The sequence below is a fragment of the Pristiophorus japonicus genome, chromosome 5 (genome assembly GCF_044704955.1).
Source record: "Pristiophorus japonicus isolate sPriJap1 chromosome 5, sPriJap1.hap1, whole genome shotgun sequence".
NCBI lineage: Eukaryota > Metazoa > Chordata > Chondrichthyes > Pristiophoridae > Pristiophorus > Pristiophorus japonicus.
The window spans coordinates 24,162,851-24,189,774 of record NC_091981.1 but is presented as its reverse complement, the minus strand read 5'-3'; the positions used below and the strand labels follow the sequence as shown (position 1 = coordinate 24,189,774).

The 26,924-nt window shown below is 43.1% G+C and overlaps 1 protein-coding gene across 1 annotated transcript; it reads left to right on the top strand.

Moving 5' to 3' along the window:
• Positions 1-2,773: 2,773 nt before the first annotated feature.
• LOC139263769 (leukocyte elastase inhibitor-like) lies at positions 2,774-26,137 on the top strand. The gene is made up of 7 exons (XM_070879816.1): positions 2,774-3,109; positions 8,841-9,016; positions 10,548-10,685; positions 10,926-11,043; positions 15,433-15,575; positions 23,422-23,589; positions 24,847-26,137. Exons 2-7 carry the CDS (start codon positions 8,849-8,851, stop codon positions 25,357-25,359), a joined length of 1,248 nt encoding a protein of 415 aa, XP_070735917.1. The 5' UTR covers positions 2,774-3,109; positions 8,841-8,848; the 3' UTR covers positions 25,360-26,137.
• Positions 26,138-26,924: the final 787 nt, after the last annotated feature.

Here is a 26,924-nt window from a genome sequence, read left to right as displayed (position 1 = left end):
ACCATCGGCGAACTGCTGCAACGTACCAAGGGTAGCAATTCCCACGTGAAAGTTTGTATTCTCATCGCCAGTTGTATCCTTAGATGCTCTAACAATGACTCCGTGAGGCAGTGAGTTTACTTGAACTGAAGTGGCCTTAGTCCTTTACTAGTTAACTCCAGAGTGAGGATCACACCTGGTGGCCTGCCTTTTATACTAGGCCAGGCACACCTGTACAGGTAACCTACGACTCTCCCACTGCTGTGCTCTCTGGTGGCACACCAACAGTGGCCATGTAAGATACAGGACACTTACCATATAGTCCTGCCCAAAAAAAGTCAAATGGGACATCAGTCAGTAAGGAAAACCTAAATGTGCATAGAGTATTAGTGGCTGGATTGTTAGGTTTCGTGGGCCAGTTTTTACACTCCAGGGCTAGAGCATGACTGCTTTATGGTGGTCTAATGGATTTTGGTAGAGTCGTGGGCTGTAATATTTGTTTTTTGCTTTCAAACATTACAGGTAAACTTAAAAGTGCATCCAGTTTGATTTGCATTTGGAAGTTTTCAGCAACAACTTCCCCAGCACAGTAGTGTGCTGTTCACCTAACTTTAAGAATGAGTATACAGCAATGAATTGGGCTTTCAATAGTTTGATTGGAAAAGTGCTACACAGTCATAGTAATACATTATTGCTATAACTTCCCTTTCACCTCCATATATTTCTACAAAATTAGTGCTTTAATGGAGTTACTTCCATTTCATTGGGCAAGGTAAGGTAAACTCCTCTTAAACAGCCGATTGCCAATGATGAAACTGCTATCCCACCACCAATGTTCCCTCTAATTTCTTTCTGCACGGTCCCTTTAAATTTGCTGCGCGGCCAAGCATGTGCGGTATCTTTACCAGCAGCAACAGCTAGTGAGTAACCTGGGTGGGACCTTTGGATAGGCTGTACACCTTCGAGGGAACGTGTCCCACCACCTAATGCCGCTGTACATACTTGTGCAAAATGTCATCAAAGCATCAAAGGTAGCAGTGGAATTGCAGTCTGCTGTCATGTTGAAACCTGCAGTGTTCGATGGCCTAGTTTTAGTAATGTCCCTTGCGTCATCCTAGTTTTCCTGCCTGATCAGCTACATTATTGCTGACTAAATCATTGCAATGTCAGAGATGTCTCGCAACAAAGACACTTGGGTGGAGTAACTCAGATTGCATAATACTTGGAAATAATGGCCCTGAAATCCCGGTTTCTTTTTCACACTAGTGTTCGACTAAAAATAGGAGAAAATATGCGCACTTACCTTTTGGTCGAACGCTCACCAGAGATCCAGGACTCGAGGCTCTTCTTGTGCAACGGAGCGCGTTCACGACTCAATTTTTAAAAATGCATGTTGTTGATGATGTTTTAACATGGGATTCATTTTTATTTTTAGCTTCACAATCAGCTCACTTTTGATAATCTGATGGACTGGACCAACCCAGATATGATGGATAATATGGGGGTTAATGTCGAACTGCCCAATACAAGCTGGAGGAGAAATATGACCTTAAATCAACCCTCACCCTAATGGGGATGGTAGTTGCTTTTAGTGATTCACAAGCTAACTTCTCTGGAATCACGGAGAAAAATGACCTGGTTTTGTCAAAAGTTGTTCATAAATCCTTTGTAGAAGTGAATGAAGAAGGCACAGAAGCCGCTGCTGCCACAGCACCAATCCTTTTATTGCGAAGTGCAAGGAGAACAGCTGACTTTGTGGCTGATCATCCGTTCTTGTTCTTCATCAGGCACAACAAAAGGCGCAACATTTTGTTTTTTGGAAGACTCTCCTCTTCTTAAACACAATGCCCGGGTCTGCAGCTACTGCAATCCAACCCCGGTTAGATCAGTTGGGTAATGTCTACACACGTGGTTTTCAAAGTGGCGTCAACAGACCCTGTGATAATCTCAGGGATTTCTAGAGATCTGCAAGGTACCTACGAGTGGGGTTTAGTGGCAGTTGAGATAAATGGGGTAGAATGAAATAAAATGCATATATTGATGTTTTTAATGATTTTACACAATTATTTATAACATTACTGCCATTTTATTTAATACTCTTCTATAAATGAATAGAAATAAAAACTCTTACTGGAGGGTCTCAGATTGCAAATCACATTGCTTCAGTCCTATGGTAGTGAGGGGGGTCTCACATATAAAAGCTTGAAAACTCTAGGCTAGATTTTTTTTTAAGTCCTTTATTTGTTATCTCCATTTATTTGATGTAATAAGGGCACCAGAGTAACATGATCATGATTAATCTGATCTTAATTTTAGGTGCCATCCTATCTGGTTTAATAATGGTTTGTGCCAAAATGGATTACAACATCTTAATTCATCCAGTCTGAGACAATACCCTTCTCCTCCACCCCCCATTATAGCATTTAACTGTTTCTTCAATGATTTGAGTTGTTATCTTCACTACTGTATCTAAAGCCTACTTCAAATGTTGATCTGTTTGTGAATAACTTCATGAATTTAGTCCTTTTACCAGTTTGAAGCTTTGTCCCCTTATCCAACTTGCACTTTTAAAATTTATAGTATTCTGGATTAACCTCCTCTTGCATTCTCTTAACTATCTTGTACTCTTCGAAGATCACTTCTCGGATTCCTTCTTTGAGCTGCTGCAAACATTGACAAACACTGCACAGAGGTCAATGACTGCACCCAGGCTCTCCCATGACTACCTCCAAATGCTCAATGAGAGAGACACAGCTCGCAGGAAGGTTATTTTCCCTTCCAATTGGCGGAAGAGACTTCCCCAGGACACTAACACAGCCTGGTTGCACATTGCACAGGAGGGCACAGGCAGGGAGGTCATCAAGAGGAGCTGGCTGCAGTGGCACAAACCTTTCAATGATCTCAGTTCATCACAAAACGTTAATTCTGTAACAACTTCAAAAAATGAGGAAACGCCTTGCGTCCCCAGTAAGAGGACCGCCTCCGCTCTGATGGATAACAGAGCAGTCCTGTCAATCCGGGGGTGGAGGGGCGGCTGCTCCGGGTTAAAAGGCGCCTCACAGGCGACGCTCAGAGCAAAGTGAAGACAGTGAGAGGAAGTGTTGGATGCTGAAGGATAGCAGCGCATAAGGTAAGTGTCTTTATATCTCTGCCAGGGGTTTTAGTGACACTACATTTCCGTGTCAGCGCTGTAAACCTTCGCTAACTTCATGTTCAATTCCCTTTTAATGCAGCGGATAAACACCGTCCACTCCCCCCATGTGCAATCTGTCCTTTCTCTCTTGTACTGCACTGTGAACAAGTGAAATACACACGGTTCCACTTTCGGAGTTGTGATTCGGCTGTTCATTTCCGAGATGGGATAGACCATGTAAATTTACAAAGCTAAATTTGCCTGAGGAGTGACGATATATTTATAGTTCATCAACAAAAACAAACCCATTTTCCGTGTTTCTGGAGGTTCCAGGCTCGTACTTTTCAGGAAAAGAGTAAATGTTTCCTGGGCATGAAGGTGGGCCATTGAAACTTACAAGATCATTGAGGCAGCTGTTGAGAATCATTGAACGTAGATAGGCAGGAAAGAATCCGGATCCACCATGAGACAGATTGTGGGTGAGGAAGTAGTCAACAGGTGGGTCGCCACTGAGAAACCCAGAGAGGCACACATGAACTGGAGACCAGGGGCTAGAAATTGGCCTCTGCTGGAATTGGGGTGCACCTACCCTTTCTGACGTGCTCTAGTGCGGCAACCTATCTGGCGAAATTCAGCTCCTTGGGGTTTTTATCCAGCGGGATGGAAGTGGATCATCATGGGGGGGGCAGAGGTCGGAGCGGAGTGGCCGTCACTAGCAGGGCGGAATTGGAGGCGGGACGGAGTGTCCGCAGATATCCGTCATCAACGCCGTGCTGATGATGTCATCGCGCTGATGTGTCACAACGTCTCTCGCCTTCAGTTAAAGGGGAGAGCCGCTGAGAATTCTGTAGATATTTTAGGGAGGTCCACTGGGCTACCAGGGAGCGTTTCAGCCGGGCTAGTGGTCTGGCATCCAAGAGAGGTGCCATTTCCCCGAGAGTGCACCAACAGCAAAAGTTGTCGGGGGCACCCTCTTCCGCGGGGCAATTTCGTGAGAGGGGTCCCCCTCCAGTCAGTAAGGGGTCGGTGCGTGCACACCATGGTGGGAAATTGGGTGCAGCGGTCCCGGGCATTGCTCCGCTCCTGAGGTAGGGCAATTTATAAAATGGCGGCCCCTCCACGGAGAGTCGGTAGCCATTCCATGCCGCCACAAGGCCACTGCTTTCCTGCGGCCAGGCACCTTTATCGGGAGGGGCAATTTTGGCCCACAGGAATAAGTAGGCACTGGGGGATCTTGATTTATGTTAAAATATATATACATGAAGGCTAGAAGCATTAGGACTAAGATGGTAGAATGGTTGTGTGGGGATGTGGGGCAGGAGGCAGGATAACGCCGATTATTTACGTGGCCAAATTGCATTCTGTGTCACTGGGCCCGAATTTGTGGTCGGCGGTGTAGCTCAGGAGCACACCGCCAACATCCGAACAAAATCCACACTTACCTGGTGAGAACCCCGCTTCCAGAACTTGTGCTGTGTCACTGCGGAGTTGGGCACTGTGTCATGGCCCACAGATCCCGGGGCGCACTGTTATGCGTACTCGTACCTGGGATGACATGGGGTGGTGCTCCTTTCACTAGCCAATCAGGAAACATAGAAACCCCGTGTATTATTATCTAATTACAACTTGTAAATTTAAATGGTGTGATACTAAATATTTATTTGACACGTACAGTAATTGGCTTTAAAAAGCACAGGGAATACTATGTACAGATATTTACTGGAAGATTCTGCAAGATTTTCAAAAAGATTAAAATGATCTCATCCCTCAAATTGAACCTTTACAGATGTTAATAGTGTTTGCTTTTAACAATTTTCTCATCCCTCCCACCCACTTCCATTGACGCTGTGCAAACAGGCTCTATTTGTGTTTGAAAGGCAAACTCCACTTTGAAGTAAGAAAGACTTGGAATTATAAAGCGTCTTTCCCGACCATCGCACGTCTCTAAGTGCTTTACAGCCAATGAAGTACTTTTGCAGTGTAGTCACTGTTGTGATGTATTAAGCCAAAAATCAACCAGCAAAATGTTTGACTGTAATCTCGGTTTTTGCATAGTAGCTGTGCAAGGGCTGTTTCCTTGCAATGGATCGAAATCCAGGCTCAAGGGGGAAGCCTGCGAACCTCGAAACTTTGATCCACTTTGTTTGGTTTTCAGTGAACAAATAAAAACTGAAATGCTGGAAATACTCGGCAGGTCAGGCAGCATCTGTGGAGAGAGAAACAGAGTTAACGTTTCAGGTCTGTGACCCTTCGTCAGACTTGCTGACAAAAGGTCATTGACGTGATATGTTAACTCTGTTTCTCCCTCCCTAGGTGCTGCCTGATTGCTGAGTATTTCCAGCATTTTCTGTTTATATTACTACTATTAAAGATTGCTTTGCATCGGTTACAATGTACGAAGGGCGCACACTCGCTAGATGTGTGTATTTTCATTCAAAATACTTTTGTTTTAATTCAGTCATTTTTTGCACTACTGATGGAAACAGCGAATGCAATAATTATTGGCAGTTGTGTCCCAGCAAACTATTGATTTATTTAACCAGCATTTTGCCCATTTAAATGTAGCAGTTTTACTAAGCTCAGTGGGGTGGCTGCACTAAATTGGACAGCTTTTTCAAAGAGCCAGCACAGGAACAACGTCCCAAGTGGCCTCCTTCTGTGCTGTAAGATTCTATGGCCGCGCTCTCGTCAACCACTGGGAGACCGGGGTAGGTGGCGGGTGGAGACACTGCTCCTCGCTCCAGCCCACACTGCATGAAGAACCCTGCGAGATTTCCAGCCAATTAAAAGGAAGCGGGTCTGATGACGCGTCACTAGCCAGTTTCCTTAAAGGGACCACGGCTACATTGATTTTGACAGTTGTTCTGTCAGTGTTCTGCAGCATTGAGCTGCTGCAAACACTGACAAACACTGCACAGAGGTCAATGACTGCACCCAGCCTCGCTCATGACTCCCTCTAGATGCTAATGGAGGGAGACACAGCATGCAGGTAGGTTCTTTTCCCTTCCAATCAGCTGAAGAGACCTCCCCAGGACACCTACGCAGTCTGGTTGCACATTGCACAGGAGAGCACAAGCAGGGAGGTCATCAAGAGGAGCTGGCTGCAAACCTTTCAGTGATCTCAGCAGATCACAAAACGTTACTGCAAAGCCAACTGAACCTCATCCTGCTGTGCCACTCATCACATCCCCATCACTCTGCCTTCCTAACCTACTCCTGTGCATCCTTACTAACTTACCTTGCACCTCCACTCATCCCTCTCTCTATCTACATTATCACATCCCCATCTCACTAGCCACACCTTACACTCACCCTTATCCTTGTCCAATCATACCAACTAACAACACACAAGGATAGACACTTGGGTCTTTTAGCCAATGTTCATGTAGAGTTTCTGCCAATGAGTTGTCAAAAATTGAAATCTTTATTTGAACACGTTGCCTTCTTGGACAGATTTGTGTGAACCTTTGGAAGAGTCTTAGTGAGTTGCGGTGAATGGTGAGACCCAAGGGTAACCCTTGCAGTGGTGATGAGTATGAAAGGAATGGTTTGGCCATTGCAGGAATGACTTGTGGTGTTGGTGTGGGGTAGTACCAACCTGGCATCCCAGGCAGCAATGTGGTCGGGTGCTGATGCCCTGTGTCCTGTGCAGCATCAGGTGATTGCGGAGAAGTTTGGTGTTGTTGGTGGTAATGCTGTTGTGTTTAGTGATGTTGGTGTTGAGGCTGGTCGTGGTGGGATTCTGAGGACCAAGGTGAGATTTTCTCAAGGGCGCCGATGCTGCTGGAATAGATGGCAGCTCAAGTTGAGATGACAGAAGTGATCTGTCAATGGTGAGAGAGATTGCTTCTGCAGCTGTCAACTAGTCAAAGCAAAGGAGAGTCATTGAGAACCCAACACATTTACCTAACTTGAAGCCCGAGCGACAGGAAGCTTATGAAAAACATGTCAAAATGTTAAGTACCCGGTAAAATTCTTATTAAATACTTCTCAACTACATCTTAATGATATTAATTGGCTTGGTGTCGTGTCTGTGAACCGCAGTCAGACCCAACACTTTGGAAACTGACAAGGAGGCTGGTTCAGAGTGGGATCCCGCCCTGTTATCAATCACGGCCACTTTGACTGCGGGCCCGCTTCCAAACCCGCACTCGCAGGGCTGGTAAAATTCCAGCCTCTGATTCTATCAACTTGATGTGGGATATGTTAGTGGAAGCAGAGTTTTGGATGAATTGAGGTTAGGAGCGGGGTGAGGTGTATGTTCATTAGATTTGGCGCTGTACCTTCACACCAATAGTTTTTGGTGGTTGCGGGTTAACTGAATCAAACTGTCTTGATCTTGAACTGTCTCCAGGTAGTAGAGGTTTCAAAATGGCAATACCTGCAGCAAGACGCACTAGTGGCTGTACGGAGTTTAATGTGGTGGCATAGTTCACAGCTCTCAGATATTGATATTTATTGCAGGTAAATAAATGTTCAATATGCGACTTTGAACGTGAAATGACGTCAATTGCTGAAGTTGGTGTTAAAACACTGAAGTGGCCAAGAGCAGAAGAAGCTTTACTCTCCATCTGACCCATTTCGCTGAAATAAATGGAGTCATGCTGAGAGTGAATGCCTGTCATGGGAAATTGCTCCATTCCCTCGCACTAACATGAAATGTTCAATGTGAATATTTGCATATACTTGGGTGTACAGGGCATAATTTCAAAGTTTGTAGATGACACGAAATTCGGAAATGTAGTAAACAATGAGGAGGATAGTAACAGACTTTAGGAGGACACAGACAGCCTGGTGAAATGGGCAGACACATGGCAGATGACATTTAATGCAGAGCAATGTAAAGTGATACATTTTTGAAGGAAGAATGAGGAGAGGCAATATAAACTGAATTATACAATTTTAAAGGGGGTGCAGGGACAGAGACCGCTCGAGGTATATGTACACAAATCTTTGAAGGTGGCAGGACAAGTTGAGAAAGCTTTTTTTTTAAACATATGGGATCCTTGGTTTTCTTAATACAGGCATAGGGTACAAAAGCAAGTTATGCTAAACGTTTATAAAACACTGGTTGGGCCTCAGCTTGAGTATTGTGTTCAATTCTGGGTTCTGGGAATCACACTTTCGCGAAGATGCCAAGGCTTTAGAGAGGGTGCAGAGGGGATTTACAAGAATGGTACCAGGGAGGAGGGACCTCAGTTATGTGGAGAGACTGGAGAAGCTGGGAGTGTTCTCCTTGGAGTAGATGAGAGTAAGAGAAGATTTAATAGAGATGGTCAAAATCATAAAGGGTTTTGATCAACTAAATAAGGAGAAATAATGCGGTCTTACTCCTTACTTTTATTTCATATTAGTTTCCAAATATTATAGTGACGCATTTTCTGATTTATTGATGGTTCAGCAATTTAACTTGGCTCACTGGAATATGTTGATTTAAAAGCTGGTTTGGCAAGATGTACCTTGTCACAGAAGTCTTTGTTGCTTCAACACGTTGGTTAATGAGAAACGATAATATTTCAATTTTAGACATGGAGAGAATAAAACCTGAATCCAATTCTACAGAGAAGGCTATAATTGTTTCATTGCAGACCAACACCCAGTTTGCGTTTCTTCATAAGGCAATTCCTATCTTCAGTTGCAAACTCTGGTAATTCATTAAGTTTCTTGCGAGCCTTATTATACTAAAATCTTTCTGAACATCTGCGCTTTATATTCATTTTTCTTGCAGTTTAAACAATGGAGGACCTGAGCAAAGCAAATTCCCATTTCGCCCTTGACCTATTCAGAAAGCTGATTAAAGAGAATCAAGCTGGCAACATCTTTTTTTCTCCATTCAGCATCTCCAGTGCGTTGGCCATGGTTTATCTTGGAGCAAAAAATAATACTGCATCTCAAATGGCAAAGGTATGTATGAAATTATTCAGAGCAAAAGACATAGCTGAAATCTTTTTTAACTGTCTTGAGTGTGCATTTTGTTTGATAAGCCCATGCTTCTGGCAAACTCCTAATACGGGCAACTCCATGGTAGCTATCGATGAGGCCGATACTTGTCAGGATAACATAGATTAAACGTAGCTCGTGTGTGCATTATGAATATCCAAAGTCTATTATTGTAGTTATATTAAAGGAGAATTCAACCCTATTTTATTAAATTAAATGCATTCTGATCCAAGCACAGGAGTGTTGTGGAGTTTATAACCAGCCATTCTTCTTTACACTGAGGAAGACTATCTCCCTTAATTCACTGCATTCAGGGTGTTAATCCACAGGGGCCTCACTGCTACACGAAGCTTGTAGTTTTGCTTTACAACAGGGTTCAATGTTGTTGTGTTTGGTCCCTCCCCAGCCGCCTACTACAGGTGACTGACAATAGGATTGGGAAACCTGTGATTAGTCAATTAATTAGGTGGCTGAAAATCTGTTGCTGCCTTGTGACTGTATGTAAGCATTTTTTTGCCTGTTTGGATAAAGTTTCCGTGACCTGCGTGCATATATAGCTAAAAACAAAAGAAAGACACACATTTATATAGCGCCTTTCATGACCACCAGACGTCTCAAAGCATCTTACAGCCAATGAAATACTTTTTGACGGGTAGTCACTGTTGTAATGTGGCAGCCAATTTGCGCAGATAATCTGTTTGTAGGAGCTTGCAAATGACCAGATCTGATAATGACCAGATAATCTGTTGATTGAGGGATAAATATTGGCCAGGACAATGGGGATAACTCCCCTGCTGTTCTTCAAAATAGTGCTATGGGATCTTTTACGTCCACCTGAGAGGTCAGCAAGGGCCTCGGTTTAATGTCTCACCTGAATCACGGCACCACCAACTGTGCACCACTCCCTCAGCACTGCACTGGAGTTTCAGCCTAGATATTTGTGCTCAAGTCCCTGGCGTGGGACTTGGTTATCTGACAAATGGAGTCGATGTTTCGTTAAATGTTTAGCCAGGTAGATGTGCACAATCACTGAGGCCTGTGAGCATACATTCACTTCACTTTACAGGTTGATAATGCTGCATTGTTGTGCTGTGTATGTACATTATGATGAGAGTGAACGCAAGTTGAATGTGTCTCCTCCCAACAGTGTTGACTAAGATAATCAAATCTAGTAACTGTGATTTATGTCTATATCAAAATTGTCTTTATAATTTAGTAACTTTTACACAGCAACATTTAAAATTATGGAATACTGCGAGCTTGAATAAGTTGTTGACACTCACTCTCTAGGCTTAGACCTGAAGAATGCCTTGTTTGGTGACATACTGGAGGGTGATCAGCATGTGTAGAATGGTATCCCAGCACAGAATAAAAGCCTTTTGGGAAGCAGTCAAAGAAAATTGGCTGAAAAGTTGAAAATGGATGATTATAACGTGTAGCTCCTTTTTTCACTTTGTTGCTTGATGATTTTTGTGTCCATGTATTCTGATAACAGGCTCTCCACTTTGATCAAGTGGGAGATCTCCATTCTGGATTCCAGAAATTACAATCAGCCATTAACCAAGCTGATGTTTCGTACCTGTTGAAAGTGGCCAATCGACTATATGGAGAGAAGACCTATAACTTCCTAGAAGTAAGTTGTGAGTGGGTCACCTGCTCCCAGATTGTTCCAGTTATCAGGAATCAAGCTGTAAGACTCATGCCAGTTATGTTGTTCTTGGATCCTCACAATAATCCCTTCAAAGGACCTAATGCCATTGTTTTGACATTGCTGCTATATACAATGTACCAATTCTGGTCATTCACTAATTGATCATTTTTAAATCAGGTCTTCAAAGGGTTTTAACTAATTTTCCCTGTATCCATTGTGCAGGAATTCTGCAAATCCTCCAAGCAATACTACGGAGCAGACATGTCTGGAGTTGATTTCCAAACTGCTGCAGATAAAACAAGACAGGTGATCAATAAATGGGTGGAGGCACAGACTGAGGGTAAGTTGTGCTTCATGTTGAGTTGCTTGCACACTGGTGGCAATGCACAAATCGATTGTATCGCAATTTGATCAGTAGATTTTTAAAAAATTAATAAAGAAACATAGGGCATGTTTTATGAATTAGCCCCCCAGCAACAGCAGTGTGAATTTGTAAAAGCTACTTCAATCTATTCTATAGAATGAAACTGGAGTCAGAAACCAGAGTGGCACCAACAATAAATTAATCGTCTCAGACTTGAGCAAGAGCAGCTGTGTTTCAATGTACTAGTGAGCCTTCGTTGTACCTAACCTGATGACAAAGTGAGTTGGACAGTGTGACCTCCATTGTATCAGACTGGTTATAGGCTGTACAGTGTCCAGGCTTTACCTGAACTTTGGCTCACCTCGCATGTTCAAAACCATGCTCGATAGATCCTATGCTGTCTGAACGTGGGTCTCTCTGTGCAGAATGATGCTCATTGTTACAGAAAGCCCCGCCTCCTCCCCACCCTCCCATGCAAAAACACAGCTGGGGCAATGTTCCTGAATTAATGCCAGTTGTGAACGGGCTGTAAATGTTATGTGCAACAGAACACACGGCCATTCTCCTGATGTTTTATGGCGTTTTTTTTCCTTTTCCGGTCTCTGTTCACTGACACCGACAATGCATTTTCTTTGATTGCATCTTTACAGCATCAGAAAGATTTGCATTCAAAATTCAAAATCTTCCACAATTGCATTTTCTGGAAAATGTTGTGCCTAATGTGCAGAAATGAATGCTTGATGACTTAAAGCTTTAATTTTCATGCATAAAGAGGGACTTAAAGAAGGAATATGGCATAAGTTCTGTGCTTTCCTCAGGCCCTGATTATTTACATAGATTTCCACTTGTTTTATCCCTGTTTTTACATTTTGCCATATGCTAATGAGATACACTCAATTTCGGCGCAACTCACCGATAGAAACACTAGCGTAAAATTGGGTAAAACGTACCATTTCAGGAAATACGAGGCATTCATGTCGGGAGACTAGAGGAGTCAAATCTGTACTTGCAATTCCAATGCTTGTCATAATAACCAGACACAATGCCTTATGGGCCATTTGGCTCAGTTCCAGCTATTACACAGGGACCAACACAGTTACGGCACTGCCTAGCTTGTGGATCTGACTACCGCACTGGGTTAGCACATTGTCCTTCCACCACTGGGACCTGAGGTTTGAATGTGGCTCAGACTCGGGGGGTGAAAGTCTCCACTTTGTGACCTGAAATCTCCTTGGGCTGTCTCAATCTAATAGGCATAGGCTCACAATGCAAACCTTGCCCCTAATTTGACAATATGGGGGCAAATTTCTGCAAAAGGTTTACCCGCTCGTCCAACATAAATTTGGCAGAGGAGGAACAAAAACCTTGGAAAGGTGGTGTTGATGCTATGTTTATGGCAGTTTTCACAGTTTTTCCAGCTTTCCCAGATATGGCAGACGAGTGGGAGAACCTCTGCGGAAATTCACCCCCTATGTTGGTAATCTCACTGAGAAGCCACTGATATGGCGAATGTAAGAAAGGTATATTGTGTGGTAAAGGTTGTTCTTCTCAGGTGAGGGGTTCTAGCACACTGTTCGGCAGAATACAGGGAACTTACCCCTCATCTAACGATGCTGACAATGAAAGGATGAAAAGAAAAAGTATTTGATTTTCCAAGACTGAAGACCATTATATCAGTGGAAGTAACCATTCCATTTTCAGACCATCATATTGTGTCCACTCCAACACCACAAACATTAGCAACTGCATTTGATTTGATGGGCCTGTACTGGAATATACATGGCAGTTAAATTGGATGATGCTGGAAAAACCTGCGCGGGCACTGCAATATACCCTTTGAATTTATGCTGCCTGCTACATAAGTATAGAACACAGCCCAATGTGCTGCTGATAGGCTGTGCACTCAGCAGGGGGCCGAAGTTCGCGATGTTCGCTGGAGGCTTGCTTTACTTAAAGCTGGCCTGCACCTCTTAAAGGCAGTCTGCACCTCTTAAAGGTGAGTTGCCTTCTGGTGATGCAAAATATTAAAAGTGCTTCAGCACTAACCCAAATGGCTTAACAGGCCAGGGAAAGGGCACCGAGGGTCTCTGACGCAGCACTCGAGGTCTTAGAGCGGAGGTGAATGCTGGTAGAGATGTCCTCTTGCCACTGGGGTCCAGGAGGCCCTCCAGAAATAAATATTTGGTACCAGATCAATGCCAGCAGCGTTGCCCGCAAATCCTGGCTCCAGCGCACAAAGAAGTTTCATGACCTTAGACCAGTGGTCAAGGTCAGTCAATGCATCTTCAAAAGTCCTTTCCTACCAACTACACCAATAGCCTGAGGAGATTGAGATCATGAATATTTTATCCAGCAAATTTCATGATCATTAATCCAACAAATGAACTCTACGTGACATCATATTTTGAGTACATTTAATTGTTGATCAGAGCCTTGAAGATCAAGTGTAATCACTGCTCATAAACATGCTTCACTCCAGTGGTCTTGTTTGTAACGACTGAAAGATAGCAGTAAATGGTATTATAAGAAAGTTAAGGCTATGGAGTACAGGGAAAAAAACGCTGTTCATCTGGCCAGTCCTGTCATTGGTTTATGTACTAAAACATACCTTGGAGATTGCCGAGGTTTTTTAAAATGATTTTGTTAGAACAAAAAAACAAATTTTAAGAATAGCCATTATTTTCCAACTTGCACAGGAAATACAGCGCAGAAATAGGCCACTCAGCCCAACCTGTCCATGCCGGTGTTGATGCTCCACTCGAGCCTCCTCCCGTCTTTCCTTATCTAACTCTGTCAGTATAATCCTCTATGTGCAGCTCTGGGGCACTCTGCGCGATTGTCCCTGCCGTCCTATTTACAGCCAGCTCAGACCACCTTTTTCCCAGTGTTCATTCTGGCGGGTGGAGCAGCATCTTAGAGGCTCCTAGACCACCAAAATCCCACTTTTGGAGCCTCCGGCATGTGCGGGCAACAGGAAGTTGCGTAGGTGGTACTTCCCCGAAGAAACTCCCACCGGGCGGGACCTGAGCACCAGATAGGTGGTACATAAGGGATCTCGGCAAAGAAAATTTTTTTGGGCGGTACCTCGGCAGCTGTGGGTTCTATTGGGCAGCTCATTGACCAAGTTCAAGCCCATTCTCTCTCTATCTACTCTATCGAAACCTTTCCTAATTTTAAAGACTTCTGTTAGATCATCCCTCAGCATTCTCTTTTCAAGAGAAAAGTGACCCAGTCTATTCATCATTTCCTGATAGATATACCCTCGCATTTCTGGTATCATCCTTGTAAATCTCTTTTGCACCCTCTTTAGTGCCTCTATCTGTTTCATAATATTGCGACCAGTATTCTATGCAGTACCAAGTGTAGTCTAACCAGGGTTCGATACAAGTTTAGCATAACTTCACTACTTTTCAATTCTATCCCTCTAGAAATAAACTCTAGTGGTTGGTTTCCTTTTTTAATGGCCGTGTTAACCTGTGGTGTTCTTTTTAGTGATTTGTGTATTTGTACACCCAGATTCTTTTGCTCTTCTACCCTATTTAGATTCTTCTTTTCCAAGTAATATGTGACCTCCTTATTTTTCTTACCAAAATGTAATACCTCACATGTATCTATGTTGAAATTCATTTGCCAATGATATGCCCATTTTGCAAGTTTATTAATAATATCTTGTAATTTGTTGCAGTCCCCTGCATTCTCTGTCTGTATTCATTAGTCTGTTATGTGGTACCTTATCGAAGGCCTTTTGAAAATCTAGATAAATTACATCTACTACATTACCATTCTCTACACTCGCTGTTATCAAATTCTTCAAAAAATTCAATGAAGTTGGTCAAGCAAGACATTCCCTTTTGAAATCCATGCTGACTATTCATTATTATATTTTTGGTTTCTAGATGTTCTATTTTCTTCCTTTTTGTAGGCATTCTATTTTCTTCCATCCAACAAAGTTAAGATGACTGGTCCATAATTCCCAGAACATGTTCTATCTCCCTTCTTAAATATAAGTATTACTTTAGCTATTCGCCAGTGTTCTAGCACGACAACCTTTTTTAGTAATGTTTTGATACAAACTAATCCCTAACTGTATGAATTTAACATGGATATTAACCTATTTGGGAAATTGGAACATATACACCAGTATGTTTATGTTCTGTGGGAAAGCCTCCTGCTTTATAACTATTCCAAGCTAAAACATTTTTTAAAGATGTAACCAAAAATGTTTGGCAACTATGAATTTGATATGTTTCTCTCTTTCCTTCTGAAGTTTAAATTTAGAATATAAATTACTGAAGGTTAAAACTTTCCTAACCTTTTATCTGCTGTTGTGTACTATGTCAATATCCTGAATCTATTTCCATTCAGGTAAGATCCAAGACCTGCTGGCTCAAGGTTCAGTTGGCAGCGATACCAAACTCGTGTTGGTGAATGCCATCTACTTCAAAGGAAGCTGGGCTGAGAAGTTTAATGAACAATTCACAAAGGAGATGCCATTCAGACTGAGTAAGGTATTCGAAGCTAAGTCCCAATACTGAACTGAGTTATTTTGTCTTTTTAATTCTTTCCCCATAAGAAAACAAGTTTTGGTCTTGATTACTTGAATCAACAGTAATTGGAGTTAAATTGGAAACCAAATCATAGGGCCCCAAATATGATCAAAGCCAAGTTCCGCCCATTTACCGTCGAAAAGACCGCTAACATCCTGACGGTACTTTAGGCGGAAGTTTGCTGAAAAAAAATCGGAAAAAAACGCTCGGCGGAAAAAATGGGCATTACACGGTGATTCTGGATAGTAGAGGGCGGTAGGTCGGATTCTCAGCGGCAAATGCAATCCTCGACAAAGTAATGCCGAGGCTGGAGTCGGGCCCAGGGAGGGGAGAACGCACACAAAAAAAAATGTTCAACAAAACATGGCAAAACCTTTAGAAGACTCTTTTAAACAAAATTGCTGCATAAAATTAAAGAGAAACATCTCACTAACCTTTTCTTGCAGGACTTCATATCTACTGTCCAGGTAAGACCTGCTTCCATGCAGCGGTCTTTTCTCCTGCAGGAGCGGAGGACCGCTCAGATTAAACTCTGGTGGGAGCGGGCGGAAGGACCTTTTTTGGCGTTGCATGCCAGCGGATGGTCCCCAGCGGTCCTTTCAAACCGCCAGAGTGAGGGCCTCACCAATCTCGCACAGAGGGGCGAGCGCTAAAAAACGGGTAGACCGACGAGAACATTCGGCGGCAGCCGGCGGTAGGGTGATCAAATTCGGCCCCATTAGAATGGTTACACCACAGGAGGCCATTTGGCCCAATATCTACAGGTATATAAAAAGGAAGAGAGTAACTAAAATAAATGTTGGTCCCTTGGAAGATGCAACTAGGGAAGTAATATTGGGAAAAGGAGGATATGATCAAAACCAAATATTTTGTATTGGTCTTTACGGTAGAAGGCACTAAAAGCATCCCAATAACAGTAGAAAATCAGGGGAAAAGGAAGGAAGGGAGGAAATTAAAACAATCATTCACACTAGAGAAAAAAGCACTAAGCAAATTAATCGGACTAAAGGCTGACAAGTCCCCAAGACCTGATGGCCTGCACCCTCGAGTCTTAAAATAGACTGCAGAGATAGTGGATGCATTGGTTGTAATCTTACAAAATTCCCTAGATTCTGGAAAGCTCCCAGAGGATTAGAAAACTGTAAATGTGACGCCCATATTCAAGAAAGGAAGGAGACAGAATGCAGGAAACTATAGGCCAGTTAGCCTAACATCTGTCAGAGGGAAAATGCTGGAATCCATTATTAAGGAAGTAGTAGCAGGACATTTTATTGTTGTTTTCTAAATCAAGCAGAGTCAACATGGTTTTATGAAAGACAAATTGTCAAATTTGACAAATTTTAGAGTTCTTTGAGGATGTAACAAGCAGGGTGGACAAAGGAGAACAAGTAGATTTCCAAAAGGCATTTGACAAGGTGCCACATAAAAGGTTATTACACAAGATAAGAACTCACGGGTTGGGGGTAATATATTAGCATGGTAGAGGATTGGCTAACTAACAGAAAATAGAGAGTCAGGATAAATGGATCATTTTCAGGTTGGCAAACTGTAACTCCTGGTATGCCACAGCGATTGGTGCTGGGGCCTCAACTATTTACAATCTATATTAATGACTTGGATGAAGAGACCAAATATATTGTAGCCAAATTTGCTCACAACATAAAGATGAGTGGGAAGTTGTGAGGAGAACACAGAGTCTGAAAAGGGATATATATATAGGCTAAGTGAGTGAGCAAAAATTAGGCCTATGGAGCATAATATGGGAAAATGAGAGGTTATCTACTTTGGTAGCAAGAATAAAATATTATTTAATTAGAGACTACAGAATGCTGCAGTACAGATGGATCAGGGGGTCCTTGTACATGAAACACAAAGTTAGCGTGCAGGTACAGGAAGTAATTGGGGAGGCAAATGGAATGTTGGCCTTTATTTCAAGGGAGATGGAGTATAGAAGTAGGGAACTCTTGCTGCAACTGTCCTAGACATTGGTGAGATCTCAGCTGGAGTACTGCGCACAGTTTTGGTCTCCTTATTTAAGGAGAGATATACTTGCATTAGAGGCAGTTCAGAGAAGGTTCACTAGATTGATTTCTGGGATGAAGTGGTTATCTTATGAGGGAAGGTTGGGCCTGTACTCATTGGAGTTTAGAAGAATGAGAAGTGATCTGAAACATATAAGATTCTGAGGGGGCTTGACAGGGTAGATGCTGAGAGGATGTTTCCAATCATGGGGGAATCTAGAACTAGGGGGCATCATTTCAGAATAAGGGGTTGCCCATTTAACATGGAGATGAGGAGGAAATTCTTCTCTCAGAGGGTTGTGAATCTTTGGAATTCCCTACCCCAGAGAGCTGTGGAGGCTAAGTCACTGAATATATTCAACGCTCAGATAGATAGATTATTGACCTATAGGGTAGTCAAGAATTATGGGGAACAGGCAGGAAAGTGGAGTTGAGGCCAAGATCAGATCAGCCATAATCCTATTGAATGGCGGAGCAGGCTAGAGGGGCCAAATGGTCTACTCCTGCTCTTATTTCTTATGGCCTGTCAAACCCGTGCTGGCTCTCTGCAAGAGCTCTTCAGCTAGTTTCACTCGCCCACCCTTTTCCCATAGCCCATTTTTTTCCTTCAGGTACTTATCCAATTCCCTTTTGAATGCCATAATTAAGTCTGCCTCCACATCGTTTCAGGCAGCGCATTCCTCCTAACCACTCACTGCATAAAAAGGTTTTCCTCATGTCATCTTTGTTTTTTTTGCCAATCACCTTAAATCTGTGTCCTCTGGTTCTCGACCTTTCCGCCAATGGGAACAGTTGCCCTCTATCTCCTCTGTCTAGACTCCTCATGATTTTGAATGCCTCTCTCAAATCTCCTCTCAACCTTCTCTGCTCTAAGGAAAACAACCCCAGCTTCTCCAGTCTATCCACGGAGCTCACTCTGTTTCCATTCAGGTAAGCTCCAAGGCCTGTTGCCTTCAACAAGCAAATTTGTTTTGAAGGATTTGGGGGCATTGTGGTATTTCTGTCAGTGAGAGACATGGGGCTAGACTTGCACTTTTTTTGTATGCTTAACATCCATTTAACCGCTGAAATGATGTATAACGTTCATATATCCTCCATTTAGCCATAAAATAAAACTGATGTCCATTTTTAGAAAACTTATCGCTGAACGTTATTTTCCCCATGTGCTTAACGCCAGGAAAAAATATTACCGCCCGCCCATTTCTTTGGGGCGGAATCATCAGAATGGGCGGAATCATCAGAATGGGCGAAATCAACGCCCAGAATAGCGCCCAGCGTTAATCCGCATCGAATTAACGCCAAGATTCAATATTAACGCCCGCCCACTTTTTGTTGTTGTGAAGAGCATGTTTACTGAAATGAACATTCGGCAGATCGCCCAGCGTCAATTTCACCACCTCACACACACATTGCCCACAATAACGTTCGCCCAAAAAGCTGTTCACAAAATGTGGAACTGTTCTGAACAAACACCAGCAGTATGGTTGGCATTTTTTAAATCCCACTCTTACGTGAGGAGCTGATAGCTTAACGATTTGCCTGAAAGAACGTTGGTGAGTGACAACGCTGACACACTGCTGTGTGGGTGCAGCTCAGACATCAATGGTGCCCATCACCTTGGTGCCAGTTAACGTTTATGTTGATTCATGTTAAGTTGTATTTAACCCTTTCATTGTAAGGAATCACCAGTGTGTAACGGTGCAGCTATCTGAGACAATGCGCAACAAGGTTATGTTCAATAACAAAAATTTAATACCAGCATTGGTCTGAAATCATAAGCATCACAGGCAATAACACCCAACCCCTGCCCACACCCCACTTTTTCCACCAGTGACATAAATCACATGTTCAACATGTCCAGCAACACAGAGTACAAAGGCAAAGCAAGAGCGTGGTCCCCAGCCCCCATACATTGCAACATATTGCATACACCCAGATGGAGATATAACACAGCCATCACCTGCAGACATGCACCTCACATTCCTCCCCCCACCCCCCTCCCGTTCTTCGCACCCCCCCCCCCCCCATCTCTAACCCTTCCCCTCCTCGCTCCAAGGCGCCTGACTGAGAAGCTCCTCAGGCGGTATCTCATTGGGGGTGATGAAGCAGATGCTATCGTTGGACGGGTACGGGAGCGGGGGATGCCGAGGGGGAAACATTCTGTGATGCAGAAGCAGGATCTTGGTCCTTGCTCTCATCTGTTGTTCACAGTGGTGGTGCGGAACCTAGGGGTGGAGTGCCGTGCTCGGGGACCACTGGGAGGCCTGTGGCAGCAGTGTTTCTGGCTATCGCATTCAGGGACTCCGCCATCCGCGGAATGTACTCAGTCATGGTGCCGGAGATGGTGGCCAGCTGTCGGGATATGCCCCCCAATACTTCGATGAGCCGATCACCAATGTCTACAGTCCTCCTGGACAACTGTACCATCTCTCCGCTGTCATGTGGCGTCGTAGCACAGACCTGCCGCGTCCACGAGGCCTCCGCGGGGTTGGCGCTGTCCTGGGGATAAATGGCGTGCCCTGTGGCGAGGTGCTTGGGCCCGGTACCTCCAGAGTGGAAGCGGGAATGACTGGAGGAGCACTAGATGGCCTTGGGGTGGAATGGCTTCTGGAGCGAGGCGATGGAGGTTCCTCGAAGTCCGCGCTCTCATCCATGGAGAACAGATCCAACAGATTGACGGGCGAGAATCTGACCTCCTCAGAGCAGATGTAGTAGGATCCTCCACCGACTCCTGCCCCGCGCCCCCATCTTCTGGCCTCTCTGTTCTTGCCTTGGGACGCACTGCTGGCTGAGCTGCAAAACACAAATGAGACTATTCGAGGAGAAGGGGGTGCGAGGGTCACAAGTGAGTCCAGCACTACACACAGCATATGCACGACAAACGCACCACCACTATCAAAAGCATCACAACATCACATTTCATGACCATCAAAACATTTGCATTGCAATGATTTTCATTAGGCCATCATTATTTATATGACAATTTTAGAAATTATCTATCACATATGATTGTTCGGATATGAGTGGCTGTTTACATCACGCAATGGTGTAAGCTTTACTCACGTGTCATCACTTCAGGGTCTGCAGATGCGTCCGTGGCTGTCCGTGTGTGCTTCCGTCTGAGCGCGAGCACAGGCTCCTCCATGTCAGTGATGTCGCTGGGGACTGGTGGCCATTGCTAGGTACTATCACAGGCACTGATACAACACATAACCGACAGATATAATCATGATTATTATGAAAATTATCATTCTTTACCTAACGATGTACACCATGACTGCAGGCTTTGAGTAAAACATTCCCGGTAAAAGTGAAAGACCTCACATCTGATGATAGTCACTCATGACTGTTACAAATCAAATTATATAAATACACAAATACATATACCGTATATACTCGCGTATCATGCGACTTTTGAAGACCTAAATTGTAACCTAAATTTGGGGGGTAGCATGATACGCGAGATACAAAATTTGGGGGTGTGAAGTGCTGGCCAAGATTAGGCTGTTAGGCTGTTAAGCAGACCGTATCCATTTACGGTAAGTCAAATAGTACATATGTATATCAAATAAAGATGATTTTGATAAAACTGCTGTTTTACTTGCTGATACACACGTAATGTTTACGCTTTCCAAATCAGCTGAGAGGCTAACTACCAAAGGAAAACAGAAACGATTCTTAATGAAACTATTACCGGTATATTTATTTTTTTAAATGCTTTAACAATCAAATCTCCATCTATCTCAGCCCATGCTTCTTTTACCCACAAACACAGTAGAGGCAAATCCGGAGCCTTCATATTCCCTCCCTTCGTAAATGATTTCTCTCCTTCCATCATCCAGTCATTCCATTTCTTTCTTATATTGTCTTTAAATGGCTTATTAATGGATACGTCAAGTGGCGAACGCCGCTAGTCAAGCCAGCTGGAATGATTGCTATATTGGTGTTCGATTCGCGAACAGCTTTCACAACAGAATCCACTCGATGTGACCTAAACATATCCCACACAAGTAAACTTTTTTGGCGTCGTAAACCACCTGCTCTTGATTCCCAAACTCTCTTCAGCCAAATCTTGCAGCCATTATCGTTCATCCATCCTTTTTCGTTTCATGATTCGGTTGTTAAGGTCTGTATTCGATCGTTGTTATGTGTTAGGGTACTTGTTACGTGTTGGGTACTTGTTAAACTTGTTTGAAAGCCTAGCCTAGTGTCATCTGGTATCTCAAAAAAGTGACTCGCATGATACATGAGATATATGATAAAATCATGTTTTGGGGACGAAAAGTTAGGGGTCGCATGATACGTGAGATCGTAGGATACGCGAGTATATACGGTAAATCAATGTAATACTTATTCTTGCGGATTCCACAAGCTCGTTCCATTGTTCGCGGCATTTGTTTCCCTCACGCACCTTGTTGGTCACCGACGAGATCACCTCTGCTATTTTGGTCCATATCTTCTGGTATGCCTTTAGGGTGGGCTTCCCACGCCCTCCCTGTGTCAAATCACCCCAGCGTAACTCGACCTCCTGTAGGAGGGAGGCATTTGCCTCATCCGAGAAACTCCTGGCTCTTTTGCTGCCTCCAATGTGCTCCTCTCCCACCTCACTGCTCTCTCCAGCGTCAGTCTCCACAGCATGCTGTGATGCCTCCTCCTCTCTCTCCATTATAGGCCAAATTTGGTCAAATATGTGGCTGGTAAAAGCTACTTTTTGTTTCCCTACTTGCTGTAGAACTCTAAGGTCTTCCTCCTTCCTTCCAAAGCAGCCACACCACACCCAGACATGCCTTCAGTCCCTCTGAGTTCCCTCTCTGTCTCCTCTTCTGCACATGTCATGATGACACTTGACCTCCAGAATCACGAGAATCGAGCATTGCCATGCCGTTGCTAAGGACAGCCACACTTTATGGCAGAAGGTCAAAAAAATTTTACGCTACCGTCCATTTTATATCGCTCGCAATAACACCCATTTTCAAAAGTGGAAACTAGGTGCTTTGAGAATGGGCGAGAAGCTGGCGATCTGAAAACCTATTTTTAATGCCCATGCCAGAAATATTGCCCATTTTTGGATGATAACCACAAAAGTGCAGGTTTTAGCTCATGAGATGGTGAAAGTCTGAAACAAAGACAGTCCGATAACATTGTGTATTTCAACTCCGGAGACTTGTCAATCCACAGTGACAATGTGTCTAGATAACAATATTCTATGTTCAGGGAATTTAGAAGAACCAAACTTGTTTTTTGATATAATGATTGATTTTAAGTGACCTATTGCCAGGGTACCAGAATAAAGGTGACCACATTTTAGAACCAGGAAATATTCTGAACTACAAGTGGGCCTTCTCCCACAGAGTGTTTTGTTTATTCAAAGCCAACAATGTATTTTGATCAGTCCAGAGATGTAAATTAGTAACGTGGCTTATTGACTAAATGATCTATGGACGATACTTCATTGCATCTTTCAGAAGAGTGCACGCCACACACACAAACATATGTACAATAGATTGGGTAAAATAGATTGCTTGTAAAGCATCCTTACTGCTTACAACGATATAGCAGTGAGTACTCTTGTCAAACTTTAGGCAATTATGAGGGTCTTTTTCGGACTAGTGCACTAAAACATGATACAACAATGTGTCTATTTTGCCGGTTACAGCATCATCTGTGTTTTTACCTATATGTTTATCTTTTCTTTTAAATAATTCCTGTACCTTTCTCCTTCAACGCTTTCTTTGAATAGTTTAAATTTCAAAAGAATTACATGCAATGAATGTTACTATTTATAGACTGAAAGAAGGCCGGTGAAAATGATGTACCAAAAGGGGAAGTTACTTATCCATCACGTTCCTGAAGTTAAAATTCAAGTTCTTGAGCTTCCATACGTTGATGAAGAATTAAGTATGATCATCTTGTTACCAGATGACATCATGGATGATTCCACAGGTCTCCAAAAGGTATTGTATCTTTTTAGGTTGTAACTATTTGTAACACGAGAGTTCTGATTGGTCCCCTTGGAGGTCAAGACACACCCAGCAGTCTGTCGATAATGTGGAAATAGATCCTGCCTGCCTGAGTAATCAAGATCTTTGCAATGTGTGATTTGATCCATTATACAACTACTAGCCGTTCATTGAGGGTAGAAGATGAGAGGCTGGCCAGGAGAATATTGGAACAGTCGAGTCTGGAAAATAACACATAAATGTAATGTTAGGCATGTTTAGGACGATACACAGAATATCCTCATAATTTTAAATTCATTAATTTATTGCCCATCCCTAGTAACCTGAGGGAGGTGGTAGTGAGCTGCTTTCTTGAACCGCTGCGGTCTAGAGTCGGTGGTGGGGTGGGGGAGGAGAGGGTTAACGTAGTGCAGGTGTAAAGGGGGTGGGGGAGGAGAGGGTTAACCTAGTGCAGGTGTAAAGGGGGTGGGGGAGGAGAGGGTTAACCTAGTGCAGGTGTAAAGGGGGTGGGGGAGGAAGAACGTGATTCAGGCCCGACAAAAGGTGGAAGAATGCGATTGATCTTCCCATCTGGATCATGTTCTTGCTCTCATCCCCTCTTTCGCCCGCCTCCCCCGTCCTTTGGACCTAGATCACATTTTTCTCCCACCTAGGTCTCAACTGTGCTCTCTCGCCACCCTGTTACTGTATAATGCACTATTCTTTATAGAATGCCTTTCTGTGTAATGATAACTCAACCCTGGACTAGGAAAGGAAAATCAGGCAGGAATTCTACCTGTGATTGCTATCCAGCACACCCTCCTCAAAGCACGTCCATCCAGCCTGTCCCACATAATTGTGACACCTTGTATCTCACAATATATACACTCTCCACCAGTGTTCCTGTTGAGCCGTGTTGCCGCGCAGCGGTCTGGAACTCCTGTGTAGGCCGTTCACCGGCTTTTAAATGGACAAAATTGTGCATGCGCAGAAGTGTGAATGGGCCGCGCAGCACATTAAAGGGGCCACGCACCCAATAAAAATTTAGAGGGAACATCGCTCTCCATCCCACCCAAAAATCATGTGGTCTCCTGGGCAAGGCAAAAAAACAGATTTAAAATCCAGACCAATTTGGTGGAAAAATCTGAGAAATTGCTCTCGATCTTCCCGTGCAATCAAACCCAGTCCAGGAGATCACTCTGGCCCTTTCCTTTGTAACTGGGCTTTTCTTGTTTTGGTCTCTAACTGATGTTTTCTGTTTTGGTCTATTAGCTGGAGCAGGAACTTACATTAGAAAAGCTGCAAGAATGGACACTTCAAAACCGTATGCGCAAAATGGATGTTCAGGTTCGTCTGCCCAAATTTAAACTGGAAGATGACTATGAGCTCAACTCGCCTCTGTCCAGTTTAGGCATGCGAGATCTTTTCAATGTTTCTAAGGCAGATCTATCTGGAATGTCTGAGGCTCGTGACTTATTCGTGACCAAAGTTATTCACAAGTCTTTTGTGGAGGTGAATGAGGAAGGAACTGAAGCAGCAGGTTCTACAGCGGTGATGATAGAGCTCACAAGCATTAACTTACAGCCTGACAAGATTTTCACTGCTGATCATCCCTTCCTCTTTTTCATTCGACACAACAAAACCAATAGCATTCTGTTCTTTGGCAGATACACTTCTCCCAAACCCGACACTTCTCCCAAACCCGACACTTCTCCCAAACCCGACACCTTTTCCCAAACCCAACAGTTCTCCCAAACCCAACAGTTCTCCCAAACCTGGAACTAAGTAACGCTGCATGGCAAAGCGCGAAAGCAAAATGCGGAAATCACCTTCATGATGATTTAAAGATCTGTTGATGAACGTATTTTACTTTCTTAAATGTCCTTTAGCTCAAAAATATGTCAAATAAAAAATGTCCATTAAAATCAATGCGAAATATGGGTCAGTGATTAATGATTTAGAATCTTTAAGGATAGATTTATCACTTTCTGTTTACTTTTATCTGAAAATAATACATGAACTGATAATGAAAACCGACAATAAATTAACGACAAAATGCAATTGCATTTGTATTAATGATGTGTTTCAGTAACTCACTGGTCAGTTACTGTAACTCCAGGTTACGATTGATAAACCACCGATGTAAAATGTACTGCAAAGCCTGGCACTTCGGACCTTCCTTCACACCTGACTTTATGTCTAATATTGGGGTATGAGTAGTTTATCAATGGGTATAGCATCTCGTGTTTCTTTTTTCTGTGATGACAATTACAAATAGCTTTAATGCTGAGTTTTACAATATGCAATTTTTTTTAGCAAATCCAATTTTGCCAGTCCTCTGTCTGAAAACAAAATAGCAAAGCTGGGGTGAAAGGTTGGAAATAAAAGATTTAAAACTTTATTTCCTTTTTGTATAAAGGTTACCTGCTCTATTTACAATGTAGACCAACATTCCTGCTTTTGAGTTTTAAGTTTCAAATGAACTTTTTTATATTTTTTGGAATTAAAAAAAATAGAAAATAGTGAATCATTAAATGCAAAAAAATAATCTTAATGGTGATTGAAGATATGTTAGATGAACGCAATTTACTTGTTAAATCTTCTGTATCTCAAAACTTTTTCAAATAAAAAGTGTCAATAAATGAATACAAAATATGGTTCAATGATTTATTGTTTTGGAATCTTTGAGGATAGATTGATTGCTTTCTGATTTAAAAGATTTAAACCTTTTCCCTTATTTTGTATCAAGCTCTGTTTGCAATATCGACCAAAATCCTTACTTTTGGATTTTCAATTTCAACTGAACTGTTTTTTTGGAATTAAAAATGGAAAATACTAGCAATAAATAGCACCTCTGGGGGTCACTAACTGGTCAGGTCAGCTCCGTCTTGGGTGCTGGGCTGCTGGGCCGCTCGCACGCTGCCCTGGTGTTCCGCTGCTGAAACCATCATTCATACCTTTGTCACCTCCAGACTTGACTACGCTAACTCATTCCTGGCCATCCTTCCACCTTCCACACTATGTAAACTTGCAGTTATCCAAAACTCAGCAGCCCGTGTACTAACCCGCACCAAGTCAAGATCACCCATCAACCCTGCGCTTTCCGACCTACATTGGCTCCCAGTTAAACAATGCCTCATAAGAACATAAGTAATAGGAGCAGGAGTAGGCCATATGGCCACTCGAGCCTGTTCCGCCATTTAATACGATCATGGCTGATCCGATCATGGACTCAGCTCCACTTCCCTGCCCGCTCCCCATAACTCCTTATTCCCATTGTTTACAAAACTGTCTATTTCTGTCTTAAATTTATTCAATGTCCCAGCTTCCACAGCTCTCTGAGGCAGCAA